The sequence below is a fragment of the Anguilla anguilla genome, chromosome 12 (genome assembly GCF_013347855.1).
Source record: "Anguilla anguilla isolate fAngAng1 chromosome 12, fAngAng1.pri, whole genome shotgun sequence".
In the NCBI taxonomy this organism is placed as follows: Eukaryota; Metazoa; Chordata; class Actinopteri; order Anguilliformes; family Anguillidae; genus Anguilla; species Anguilla anguilla.
In genome coordinates this window covers 32247397-32261210 of record NC_049212.1, presented here as the reverse complement: position 1 = coordinate 32261210, position 13814 = coordinate 32247397, and the positions used below count along the sequence as shown (strand labels likewise).

The 13814-nt window shown below is 43.9% G+C and overlaps 1 protein-coding gene across 5 annotated transcripts in view; it reads right to left on the bottom strand.

The window, feature by feature from the left end:
* LOC118208806 overlaps positions 1 to 13814 on the bottom strand; it is a 54114-nt gene that overhangs the window by 10537 nt on the left and 29763 nt on the right. For 4 of the 5 annotated variants that reach the window (XM_035383699.1, XM_035383698.1, XM_035383696.1 and 1 more), the window contains 23 exons: positions 13640 to 13690; positions 12564 to 12652; positions 11253 to 11454; positions 10764 to 10880; positions 10171 to 10259; positions 9072 to 9276; positions 8356 to 8469; positions 8124 to 8171; positions 7908 to 7996; positions 7500 to 7695; positions 7205 to 7318; positions 6963 to 7034; positions 5926 to 6014; positions 5021 to 5225; positions 4673 to 4786; positions 4388 to 4435; positions 4193 to 4240; positions 3482 to 3532; positions 2558 to 2646; positions 1424 to 1625; positions 1053 to 1157; positions 804 to 851; positions 216 to 295 (listed from right to left, as the gene is read on the bottom strand). In XM_035383699.1, coding sequence (XP_035239590.1) covers positions 216 to 295; positions 804 to 851; positions 1053 to 1157; positions 1424 to 1625; positions 2558 to 2646; positions 3482 to 3532; positions 4193 to 4240; positions 4388 to 4435; positions 4673 to 4786; positions 5021 to 5225; positions 5926 to 6014; positions 6963 to 7034; positions 7205 to 7318; positions 7500 to 7695; positions 7908 to 7996; positions 8124 to 8171; positions 8356 to 8469; positions 9072 to 9276; positions 10171 to 10259; positions 10764 to 10880; positions 11253 to 11454; positions 12564 to 12652; positions 13640 to 13690 — 2465 coding nt within the window. The remainder of the gene's footprint in view (positions 1 to 215; positions 296 to 803; positions 852 to 1052; positions 1158 to 1423; positions 1626 to 2557; positions 2647 to 3481; positions 3533 to 4192; positions 4241 to 4387; positions 4436 to 4672; positions 4787 to 5020; positions 5226 to 5925; positions 6015 to 6962; positions 7035 to 7204; positions 7319 to 7499; positions 7696 to 7907; positions 7997 to 8123; positions 8172 to 8355; positions 8470 to 9071; positions 9277 to 10170; positions 10260 to 10763; positions 10881 to 11252; positions 11455 to 12563; positions 12653 to 13639; positions 13691 to 13814) is intronic. The other variant, XM_035383697.1, reaches the window with a different exon arrangement.

Below are 13814 nucleotides of genomic sequence, written 5' to 3'. Positions count from 1 at the left end.
AGCTCTGCCATCAGCTCTCTGTGCAGAGTCAATTCTCAGCATCAGAAAGCCCACTTTTTTCATAGAACAGAAGGGATATTGATCAACAAATAATTGTTGGGACATTATTACTGTAGGACAAATTACATGCTTGAGTGTGGAGATTTTCTAGTAAAAATTCCCATCTCAGCCCCATTCCCCGTAGTACCCTACATGACCATCAGGGGGCTCCTCACCTCTTGAGGTCAGTAGGTACTTTTCCCTGGAAGTAGAGAGACCACCCTTCCTTCAAACCGCCGGTGAGGGGCTGCACATACTGGGGAAAACGCACAACAAACCCTGGGATTAATACAGAGCAGTTTGTCTGTTGCAGTGTTTCATAACCCTGGTGCCAAAGAGCTGAAGGGTCTGCTGGGTATCACTACCAATCAGCACTTATTCGATCAATTATGCAAAGCAGTTGATCACAGTTAATTTCAGTCACCTGGTTCACTGGGTCTAAAGGACTTGGACTGATGGAAAAAGAGCTAGCACACAGCCTGTGGCTCACAAGGACCAGGGTAGTGAATCCATTAATCTACTGCAACTAAATGCAGGTGGGGAGATGAAAGGTGTGTGACAGGTGGTAGTCAGGGTGTAAAACAATGAAGGTAGGCATGTAGATAGATGTGTGTGTAGATGAATGAAAGAAGAACAGAAAGAAAATATTTTTGCATGTTTTTGGGTGGGTGGGTGGGTGTGTGTGTGTGTGTGTGTGTGTGTGTGTGTGTGTGTGTGTGTACATGCATAGCTGTGTACTGAATGGCTAGCAGGCTCTCACTAACCACTGTTTGTTTTTCTTCTGGCTCTTCCTTTTTGACTTCTGGTACTGGCTGGAACACAAAATCAGTAAGGTATGAGTGGAGTACACCAAACACTGCCCTAATACAATCATGTCAACAACCGGAAAAAAGCGGATAGCAATGCTGAAATGCTTTAATGTGAAACTGTAAGACGTGGGATAAGAGGACCTCCTGAATGCCAGAAAGCAAGAGCCTGAGTTTGAATGCAGAATGGACACTGCTCTTCCTCACCTCAGCGATACTAATGTAGAAGTCCTCATCCACCTCCAGGGAAGTCACTAGATTCACTGGTATGCGGTGCACGAACAAGTGGAACAGACTACCATTCACGTTCACCTGCAAGAACCAGAGTGTTTCTGTTACCATTACGTTTCCTACAGAGCATTCAGTTCAGTCAATTGAGGATCTATTCCAGTTAAGATTATATTCCTCTGCAATAAAGAGGAGTGACATGCACTCATCCAATACACACACACATGGAAATACAGACACACACATTATTCAATGCACACACAAAAAAAGTAGAGGTGAATGTCCGTGTGTCTCTCTGCACACACACACACACACACACACACAGCAGACACACTTCTTGTCCTTCTGACCTGGAAGCCCTCTGCGGTTATGCTGATGACCAGAAGAAATTTCTCCCCTTGACGGAAGGGCATCCCGTCGGGCTTCTCCTCCTGTTCCCAGTTGCCGCCGCGGAAGGTGTTGAACACCACCACCCCCGGTGAGGGCTCGAAGCGGATGTTTATGTGCAAGGCTATGTCACCCGGCTCCTCGCCTTTGAAGTTAATGGCGAACCTGTGGCGGACAGCCCAAGAACAAGGTTACCACAGATCACTTAACGCGCCAAGTGGCCAAATAAGACGCTCAACATTTACAATCTACAATCTCAGTCAATCACATTGGCTTTTTAAATGCAGAAGGTTTAATAATAGTTTATAAAACTCTTACAAAAAACACAGCAATGTACATCACAAACCGCAAATAAATTTTAGAAGATGAGTCGAATGCTTTGGATTCATTGATAGGGAGACTTGTAATTTTAAAAATGCAGAGATGAGTATCCAGTTGGTCTACAAAATGTGTGGTGTCATCCTCTCAAACATACAAGTGAATAATAATAATATCATAGCAAGAGTCCGTTTACCAACTAATTCTAACCTCAGTGTTTTGCAATAAACTTCAGTGCAATAATATTTCACATAATCACATAATGAGGTGCTTAATTTCGGCTCCAGGGGTGCTGGACACCTGCTATATTAGGACGGCAGCACTTAGTCATACCGCAAGAGTATGACTAAGTGCTGTACTCTTGCCTTCCAGAATGACAGAGACCACCACCCTTACATCTTCATGTGCCTGAATACACAATGCTGTTCCTCAAAGAAAAACGTCAGATGGGTGGGCAAGTTTAAAGTTTACACAAACTAAACTTGGTCAAACCATGTTGCCCTTTGTGTTGTCATGGTTTTTCCAATGAACCACTCCGGATCCCCTAAAGGTATACCCTCCCATTGGATCAAACAGTGAATGCTAATGAGACAAATGAACAATCCCACTGTACAGCGAATTTGAGCGGAGCTCCATTCAGTTTATGTGAATTACTGTTTAATAAACCTGCACAGACCCATATTCTTTCCTGTCACAAAGCCCCGAACTTTAAGACCAGCTGTTCACATGCTAATTTTCTTATGGAAGCCTCATTAATTCTTCCAGCAGGGGCTCCTCACCCGGGGACATCAATGGGAGCAATTCCCTCGATGACCAGAATCATCCCCAGGGTCAAACCACTGGGGAAGGACCGCACTTGTGGGATTTTCTGCATAACATAAACACTGGGATTAATACAAAGAAGTTTGTCTGTTGCAGTGGTTCATAACCCTGGTGCTGGAGAGCTGTAGAGTCTGCTGGACATTGCTGCCAATCAGGGTTTACCACATCAAAGCACAGATTACACAGGAAGCTCACCTCACCTGATTTATTGGGTCTAAATGGGTTGATGTCTTTAAGGCAAAAAAACAGACTGTAGAAAAAATATCGACAAACAGAGTACAGCGATGTCATCCATTAACTTTCCACGAGCGAGTCAGAAGCCTTTTGAAACCGTGGAAGTGCAGTTTTCATGCGGCCACGTTGGAGCCAGAGACTGCAGAAGGGAAAATGGGGAAACCCTTGTATGGTCACGAAGGGTGCGAGACACCACCGCCTGAGTGACGCGCAGTTACGGAAACTGTCCCCAATTCATCCACAAAATATTGTCCAAACTTACTGTCAGCTCATGGGGAAGCCTTACACAAAAAAAAAAAAAAAAAAACCCTACTGCCACTACGTGTTCCTGTGGACAAAAAAACGGACTTTGACTGCATCGGTACCGCTGACTTTGTAACAAGTGGCTAAAAGACCTATACTGGAGCCAAGCACACAGGTGCTAATGAGCAATATGTCTCAGCAAGACCAGGAAATGAGCTTCAAAAACAAAGCCTGTTTTTTTTTTCCCCCACTTGGGAAAAAACTAAAACCAGCACACTCAGAAGCTCACGAGGACCAGGGTTGCAAAGATGTTGGTCTATTTCAACAGAATGCAAATAAAGAGTGTGTGTGTGTGTGTGTGTGTGTCTCCATGCCTGTGTATAGTCACTGGCCAGCATACTCACACAAATGACCACCTCTTTCTCAGGGAGTACTTCCTCATCTGTTTCATCATCCTGCAAGACAAGCTCAGTAAGGTAACCCAAAATGATACACTTCCTAAACCAAATACAACTGCTTGAATGCAAGTACAAATGTTTAATGTAAAAATGTTTGGTTGGTAAGACCCAGTAACAGTCTTAATTAGGTCAAACAAAAATTATGAAAATGTTTGTTGACTGTTTAAAAAAATAAATAAATAAAATGTTTTACGAAGATGAAAATGACAAAAAAAATACTTAACAGAAACCATGGGGGGGGGGGCAACACTTGGAATTGGATATTTTAAGATCCGTTTTGGGCCACATGTGTGGAAATAAATCTAATAGGAATCTGCTGTCTTCCTGTCTTCCAATGTGACCCATCCAACACGGATCACAATTTACAGGTCATTGCCATTCACACGTCATTCAAAATGCGATATTCTTATACTTTTTTCGCAATGAATTAAAATGTGTAGTCGAAATTATAACCAGCACCCTCACAGGGTCCAGGCTCACAAGGACCAGGATTGCGGTTCTGTTTATTGCAACAGAATGCAGATGGAGAGACGAGGGACGTGGGTAATGTAGTAGCACAGAGCATTTGAAAACTAGAACCATAGGGGGACTGAGGTGTGTGTGTGTGTGTGTGTGTGTGTGTGTGTGTCTGTTGGCCAGCCGACCCACATCACTCACCGTGTCTATTAGCCCTCCTGGACAAATCGGGACACCAGTCGGTATATCCTGAAGCACAAACTCAATTAGTGGTGTGTGCGTGTAAAAAACCGTGGGTGAGTGTGTGTGTGTGTGTAAAAACCGTGGGATTGAGGGTGAGAGAGTGTGTGTGTGTGTGTGTGTGTGTCTGTTGGCCAGCCGACCCACATCACTCACCGTGTCTATTAGCCCTCCTGGACAAATCGGGACACCAATCGGTATACCCTGAAGCACAAACTCAATTAGTGGTGTGTGTGTGTGTGTGTGGGGGGGGGGGGGGGGGGGTGAGAACAGAGAACAATTCATTTCCAAAACACAACTTCCTAAATGCAAGTACAAATGTTTTAATATTAAAATTAAAAAATTAAGGAGTGCTGTGGGGAACTCTTAAAAAAGGATCAGCTAAATACGTAAAAAAGAACATCAAAATTGAATGGCAGAAGGCACGCTGCTCCTCCTCACCTCGATGATATCGACAGTCTGCACAGAGACGTCCCCGCCGATCTCGATGGCAGTCACTTGCTCCACAGGTATGCGGTGGTTGAACAGGTGGAAGTTGGAATCGTTTATGGTCACCTGCATTGAGCCAGAGAGGGGAATAAACACAAAGTTAAAGTTAAAAAGGCGGCTCTACAAAAAGCATTAAAATGACTTTATACTCCAAATTATGTGCCAACTGAATATAGTGCCTTACTCCGTTAAAAATGATTTTATTAATCCGCAGTAAGGAGGAATGACGCAAGCACACACAAGACACAAATACAAACGCGCATACAGAGAGGCAGATGCACAGCCTCCTGCGGGTCTGACCTGATAGCCCTCTGATGTGATGAGGATGATCATCTCGAAGCCCGCCCCCTTGCTGAAGAGCATCTTGGTGACCCTCTCCTCCGTCTGCCAGCCTCCGTTCTGCATGGTGTTCATCACCACCACCTCACAGGGACAGAACCAGGGTCTGAAGTGGAAGGCTACGTCTCCGGTTTTCAGGTCCCCACACCGGAAGTTGATATGGAAGCTGCAGGGGGCAGAGCGAGGACGTTTATTATTTTTGATTTTACAGATTCGAGTCACCAGTTCATCCTCCTCAGTCCTTCAGTCCCTCTCTGCTTATTAACAGGAGTTTTGGGTGCTTTGTTACGGTACAGAATGCCCGCAGCCACAGGATTATGTCATCACATCCCCTTAACAGAGATTCAGAAGATCGAAGATATTGGAATGTTCTGGAGTCATCAGCAGGGTGACAAAACTTGAATTGTAAAGAATATAGAAACGAGCATCAAATTGATGGGGTTCCAACTTCAAAAACATACGAACAAATAGAATCACAGCAAGAGGTTACCTATATAGACTGATTCCAGCTTCACTTTCTCACATCTTGAAGTCAGAGTATGACATTAATTAAACATCAAGCATCACTTCAGCAGTGTTCAACTCAGGCCCTAGGAGGTTCTGCTTTTTTGCTCCCTACCCTCAGCGTCACTAAGCATGCAACACTGCGCTAGCAACTGGAAAGCAAAGCTTCAAAAACTGAAAGATCGAGAGCTACAGTGAGCCGTCAGTCACCAGCTTATTTCAACCAATGAAACAATTTTGCTCCCCACATCACAACAAAATGACTGGGTGAAAATCAGGGAGTTACTCTGAGCATTTAACAGTTCCGCCCACTTTTTGATTTCACACAGACTCATTCATCATTCTGTAGGCCAGCAGCTAACCTTCTGATCTTCTGGGGAAGGGTTCCCTGGAAGTACACAGACATCCCCGGCTTCAGACTGCCAGAGACGGGCCGCAGATACGGGAGGTTCTGCAAAGCACAAACACCGGGATGAGCACAGAGCAGTTTGTCTGCCGTTCGTAACCCTGGTGGCTGAAGAGAGTACAGGGTCTGCTGGGTTTCACTGTCAATCAGCACATCAATAAATGAAAGCAGTTATATATAAAGCTAACTCTCCTGAATTGGTTTATTGGGTTTGACAATTACATTTTTATTGTAATTGAGGTATTTTTCCCCACTCTAAGTGCCCAGAACTACCTTAAGTTGGCCAAGAGACACACATACAGTTGGGGGCATGAGGGGGCAGGAGAATACATGTATGACACAGACAATTACAAATGCAAATGTAATTTGATTTGCATTGCGGTAAGTACAAGTATTTTGGTCCATTACATTTCTTATCCCTAACCCTTTACCCTTCCCTTCCATATCACCACTTGCTTTCTCCGTATCATTTAACCAAGACTACCATGCTTTGGCAGAGAGCTGTGAGGTTGCCTCTCAAGTCATGTCATCATCTCTAGTGTTATACCTGAATTTACATCATCCTTCCACACCAGGGCGGTTCCCATCTTTCCATTCAGAAGTGATGCACTTTTTTAGCAGCAGTCATGGCCAAAATAAAGCAACTGGCTAATAAGAAGATGGAATTTTAAGTGTTGTAGTCCCCAAGTACGGCTATCAAATGGGACGGAGTGAAGTCCACACTGAGGCCATCTTCAAGTATATCTTCCAGAGTTAATTTCAGAGACAATTTCAAGACAAAAACAGAATGCAGCAACCTTGTGACTCACAAGGACCACAGCTGCAAATCTGCTGGTCTATTGCAATAGAATGCAGATGGAGGCATGTAGGTAATGTAGTAGCAGTCAGTGTGGAAAACACAGAGGGACTGTGATATGTGCGGGTGAATACATGTTTGTGTGCATGTGTGTGTGTGTGTGTGTGTGTGTGTGTGTGAGAGGCCAGAAAACTTACACCAACAAGCGGCTCACCCACAGCTGGCTCAGGACATACAGTTGGCACATCTGGACAGAATGGCACTTCTTCCTGAAACACAAACACAGTTAGGCGTGGGCCGGGGAACATACAAGTCACATGCTCATACAATCACGTCAAGCGATGCCTAAATGCAAATACAAATACAAATGCTTTTATGGGCAAATGTCGAAAAGTACACAGCTGAACTAAAATTCGGAACGCACGCGGCTCCTCCTCACCTCTATAACTTCGACGCTGTACAGGGTCACCTCCTCTCTGATCTCCAGGCTGGTCACTTGCTCCAGTGGGATGCGGTGATTGAACACATAGAACTTTTGACCGTTTACGATCACCTGCACAAACCAGAGGTCACATATCAATCAAACATGACTGTTCTTCAATCTGTCAATGGAATAGAACACCCAAATCCAGTAAATGAGATTTTCCCCTGCAGTAAAGAGACATTACATGCATGCACACAGTACACAGACATACAAAAAGATGTACAAATGTGTGCATGCACACACTTCTGACCTGGTAGCCTTGCGATTTTATAAGGATGAAGATCTCAAAGTCCTCCCCCTTACGGAGGGGCATCTCAGTGGGCCTCTCCTCATTCTCCCAGCTGCCGCCCCGGAAGGTGTTGAACACCACCACATCGGGATCGAACCGGGGGTTGAAGTGTAACGCTATGTCTTTTGTGTCCCCACACATCAAGTTGAAGCTGAACCTGATGGTAGTCAGAGACAAAGTTCGATTACAGATTCACAGAATTTTGCTCCCTATGGAAAAACAACATGATTAGTTGAAATTAAGGAGTCACTGAGATCATAAAACAGTTCCGCTCATTTTTAATTCCATGAAACATTATTCATTCTTCCACCACAAATTATGTCTTAGCACATCTTCTGCCGTATTCTCTACGGCCAACAGTGGACTCACCTCGAAATGTTACTGGGAACTCTTCCCAGGAAGACAAGACCCGTCACCCACTTCAATCCATTAGGGAAAGACCGCACATATGGTATTTTCTGCACAACACAAACACTGGGATTAATACAGAGCAGTTAGTCTGTCGCACTGGTTCCTAACACTGTTGCTGGAGAGCTGTAGGATCTGCTGGCATCAATCAACTAAAGCAGCTTATCACTCACTCACCATCTCTTCTAGCCCACTTGGAACTGGCCCAATGGCACCAGGTTCTCCCTGAAACACAAAAACAAAAACAAAAAAAAAGGGGTTTTTTTTAGACATGATTATCCAATCATGTCTAACAATGCCAAAACGCAAATGCTTAAGTGTAAAAGAGTGCTGCGGATAAAAGAATCAGCAAAATGGAAAAAAGTTAACTGCTAAATTTAACTGTACGATGCACGTTGCTTCTGCTCACCTCAAAGATGTTGATATCATGTATGGAGACGTCCTGATGAATTTCCAGGGATTTCACTTGTTCCACGGGTATGCGGTGCTTGAACAAGTAGAAGGGCTGACCGTTTACTTCCACCTGCAGGAATCGGAGAGGGCAACAGGGAGTCAGAAAGGCTGCTATTCAAAAAGTGCTCTTTTATCCTGCCGAGCGTGCAGTCTGTCATTGGAATACAATGCCCTGATCCATAAAATGTGATTTTTCTCCTCTGCAGTAAAGACACATCACGTGTATGCCCCCCCCCCACCCCCACCCCCAATTTGTTTCCTCCTCCCACTGAGGAGGAAACAAATTAAAATGCATAAATAGACACTTGCAGCATTCTGTTAAAGACTAAAAAGGCTTACAATTAAATTTACGACGCAACGACGACTTGCCCTCTTTTGTTACCAATCACTGGCCTAATTACTGCGAAGCAGTGCATGTGATCCCTATAGCATACATGTGCGGTTAGAATCATTTTGAGTAAACTAAGGGGAGAAACGTTTCAATTTTAATGTAAGCAGTAACTTAATATTGCTAACACAGGACAAAACACCAACTCGAAAACAATTTCTGGGGGAGACACTAGTATGCACACAATACACACACATATACAAATAAAAACAGACACATGCACAGTGCACACGAACACAACTGAATGCATGCACGCACGCACACACACTTCCTCTCCCTCTGACCTGGTATCCCTCAAGGGTGACAGTGATGACTATCTCAAAGCTGCCCCCCTTAGTGAAGGGCATCCGATACACCCTCTCCTCCTCTTCCCAGCTGCCGCTGCGGGCGGAGTTGAACACCACCACCTCGGAGGGCTTGAATCGGGGGTTGAAGTGGAAGGCATTGTCAGGGCCGTCAGCGTCCCCAAACAGCAGGTTGACGCTGAACCTGCAGAAAGATTACTTTGAGTCACCGGAAAAGATACTCAAGTCTCACAACACTCCTTCAATCCCCTCAAGGCTGAGGTTGGGAACAGAGGAGGAGCTCTCTGTGGTCTATTACAGTACAGAACCGATCTGTTGCAAAAATGTTCTATTTATTATCAGGCTGGTTACAGTTTTATTGTTGAAATAAGCTATGCCAAGCAGACCTTAACAAAAAAATATATATATATATATATATATATGTATATATTAGACTTCTGATAGGCCTATTGTTTTTCATTGAAATAAAAACCCAGTCAGAAATTTTGATCTCTTTTGGAATTGTGTTAATAAATCTTTAAGACTGGGTTTACCCCTAACCGATGTCTGCGCCTGCAACGAAGGATGATTTATAAAATAAAATAAAAAAAAATAAAAAAACCCTATTTTGCAGCTGTGGATTTCACCAGATGTGTGTATGCGTACATATTAGACCTGCACTCTTCAAAGAATTGTGAACCTGGAATACACTACGGCAAAGCTTAATCAAGCGAGACCCTCCACTGTGCAGGCATGGATAGAGCTGTGTTCTGACATCTCAAACTTTATTTTAAAATAGCTTTTTAATTGTTTACTATATACGTTTTTTTTGTTCAGAGTATATATCAGTATAGATCACATTTTAATCTCTAACTATTCTCATTAGAGAACAAACAACCTTGTGATTCCCTGGGACACTGTGCAAAATTACCAGGAACTGAAAATTGCCCATATTTGGGGAAAAATGTCCAATCGCTCAGTGCATGTAATAGCTCCGACTAATTTTGCTTCTACAAAGACTCATTCATTCTTCAAGCACCAAATGGCATCTCAGGCCCGTTCCCTCCAGTACCCTCCATGGCCAGATGGGGCTCCTCACCTGTCGGCCTGATGCGGGACAGTTCCCTGTAAGGTTATAGACATTCCTGGCTTCAAACCGCCAGAGATGGGGCGTATGTATGGTGTGTTCTGTGGGGGGGGGGGGGGGGGGGGGGGGAGAAAACAGAGGGATTCAAACCAAGCAGTTTGGACCTGGAGAGCAGTAGAGTTTGGTTACACACCACAGCACCCTCACAAAATCCAGCAAGCTCAGAGGCAAAGGATGAATCATTACAGCAACAAACCAGTCATTTCAGAGCACCGATTATTGATCTGAGAGCATGGATAATAAACCTCTGGGAACAAATCAAGTAATTAGCGGGCATGGAATATAAATTTGAAGACAAATTAGTAATGGGAGAGCATGGATGAATTGATCCGAGGGAAGGATTTACCAAAATTTTCTCCCCTGACCCCCAGGGGGGCTACGTAGAACTCTACTGTACAGTAGTTTCACACTGGAGCAAAAAGTCCTGCCAAAAGCAACCGCCCACGATATCCAACAATAACTGGTGACCCAGCCCAGCCCACCCCCTCCCTGACGAAAGAAAGAACGTGTGTTTGTGGCGGGAGGCCCGAGCGGTTCACACAAACCGTGCGGACGATGCGGACGGCCTGAATGGACACGCCCCCGCCGATCTCCAGGGCTCTCACTCGCTCCACCGGGATGCGGTGCTTGAACAGGTAGAAGAGGACGCCATTTACGATCACCTGCAGGAGCCGGAGAGGAAGGCAGGGGAGTGTAAGAGAGGCTGAAATTCTAAATTTCGATTGATATTATATTTATCATCATCATCATCATCAATCGTTAAAATTAATATTGAGCCCGACTGCCGCACATGACATTTTCCTCCGCAGAAAGAAAGCGTTGCATATATGCACATAAAATATTTGCATACAAAAACAAACACACACACACACACACACACACTCACACAGTGCATGCACACGAACACATTCCGTCCATCTGGCCTGGTAAGCTAAAGAGTTGATAACGACCAGCTCAAAGTTCAGCTACAAAATACACACACACGTGCACGCACACACACAAGCACGCACAAACGCAGACCCTATGCTCCTGACCTGGAAGCCCTCTGAGGTGACAGCGATGATCGTCTCAAAGCTCTCGCCCTTGGTGAAGGGCATCTTAGCGACCCTCTCCTCGTTCTTCCATCCATGGCGGAAATTGTTGAACACCACCACGTCGCTAGCTCCGAACCGGGGGTTGAAGTGTAAGGCAATGTCAGAGCATCTCAACTGCCCACACCGCAAGTTGATGTGGAACCTGTGGGTTGATGAGGAGAATGTGGTGTCACCCTCTGACTCACGCAAAACGGCAATCTACAGAGCTGGTTTAACAAATTTCCTTCATTAAATGTGAAAATCCGCCAATCCCCGACGGCACATTGTGGACAAGCTTCATCTTTCCTAGCAGTTTCAACCCATCACAGATGCAAAATGTTGAAAATCATGGACCGTTTACGTTCACCTGCAACTGCGAGAGCTTGCAGTTTGAGGATAAAACAATTATCACAATAACTCAGCGAATATCTACTTAGTTTGTTGACTCTCTAACAATAAACAAATGTAGGGGAGTTGGGTTGACGGCTACTGGTATCTTTTTTCATATTACTTCTGCAAACAGCCATTTTACCTTACACGCAATTATGTCAAAGCTGAAGTGTGGTTGTTTACCATCACATCAGGCATAATTAACGAGAAAAAGACGAAAAGAAAGGTAGTACACTACACTGTGGCTATTATTGCATTCAATAATTATCATTGTGATATGTGCCGCTATGGATGGGCAATGTAACTGTTTGCTCTCATAAGGGGCATGTAACTTTGGGCCAAGAGCAGCAAGAGGCCTGCTACAGTCCAACCACAGCCCTTACACAGTGAGACACTTAATTTCCTCAACAAAACTGTAAAGACGGCCCCATTCGGTGTGCAAGAGATGTGTTCAAACTTTTTCCCCCGAAGAATGACAATAAGAGCCCCCTCCCTGACAATGTTGCCACTCAAAGAAGATGAGGGCCTGAGAAGGTATAAAACTCACAGGGGAACTGCACTCATTGTATGAACCATGGCAAGTTGTCTAATGGGGCCATGAATCCTCCAAAGAGCCACAGAGAAGTCCCATTGGCTCAGACAGGGAGTTTACAAGAGATTTACTCAGTTCGAAAGAGTTGGCTGATCAAAACATTTGCAAACACCAAATGATTCGCAAAAACAAAAAAATTATTTAGTGGAATTGGGGAGACACTGAGAACATGTAACAGAAAATAAAGCAGTGCCATTTTTCATTCCATGAAGCCTCATTTATCCTTGTCCACTAAATAGTGACTCAGCCCCAAACCCGTCGGTGCCCAACATGGTCGGCAGGCTCCTCACCTTTTGATATTACGGTGAACCGTTCCTTGGAAGAACAGAGCCGTGCCCACCTTCAAACCCCTGGTGATGGGCCCCACGAACGGGATGCTCTATGGAACACAAACATTGGGATTAATACAGTGCAGTTGTCTGTTGCAGTGGTTCATAACCCTGGTGATGGAGATATTTATGGTCTGCTGGGTTTCACTGTTAATCAGAAATCAACAGATCAATCAAATAATGCATACGATCAGTTAAATCACCTCACTTGGTTTGTGTCTAATGGGGTGAAAAACCAGCACAACTAGAACCAAGAACTGGGTCAAATCCATATTGCATGTATTTTAAAAACTGTTAAATACAGTATTCACAAAGTATGTGTGTCAAATTGTTTTGAAATAGTGTATTTAATATATAGAAATTTACTTCAAATAAATGTCAGTTCTTAAAGAAAAACATTTTAAAGTACACTTAAACAAGTGAGTCCACTTAGACAAAAATGTTCTGTTTCACTTCATGTGCGCCCTCCTGTACACTTTGTTTCTTAATCTACATAACTTTTGTACATCCTGAATCTGGTGATTTATTTTTCACAGAAATTCTTTGAAGGTTCCTTAAAATACCAGCAGAACTACAAAACCTTACCCCCCCCCCCCCCCCCCCCCCCCCCCAATGGTGTATAATTTGGTACACAAATACACTTCAAGACAAGAGGTTTCAGGTTAATGAGTTCCATTTTACAACAGTAATCATCATATTACATTTTTGCACTGTGAAAATTGTATTTGAGATTTTAAAAAACTATTTGAAAAAGTATTGGAATGTAGTTTAGATACTCAAATACAATGCATTTGATCTTTTCCACATAGTATTTGGAGTTTTTCCCCAAATAGAAGTATTATTTTATTTGAAGATATTCAGTAGCATTTCAAATAAAAATAACTAGATATTGATGTAATTGACCCAGGTCTGCTTACAGCTCAAAAGGAGTTGCAAATCCATTGATCTATTCTAACAGAATGCATGAAAGATGGGGTATGCTTGTGTGTGTGTGTGTGTCTGTGTGTGTGTCTGTCGAGCGAGAGGTCAACACTCACATTAACCACCAGCTCTTCCAAACCCAGATCCCGCACACCCCGCTGTACACCCTGAAACACAAACTCAGTTAAGGGAGGGCGAGGGGGACACAAAACAACGCGTATCCCAATGCAATCTGGACTAGAAATGCCTAAATGCAAGCGCAATAACTTAAATGCCATTTAAAAGTGCAGG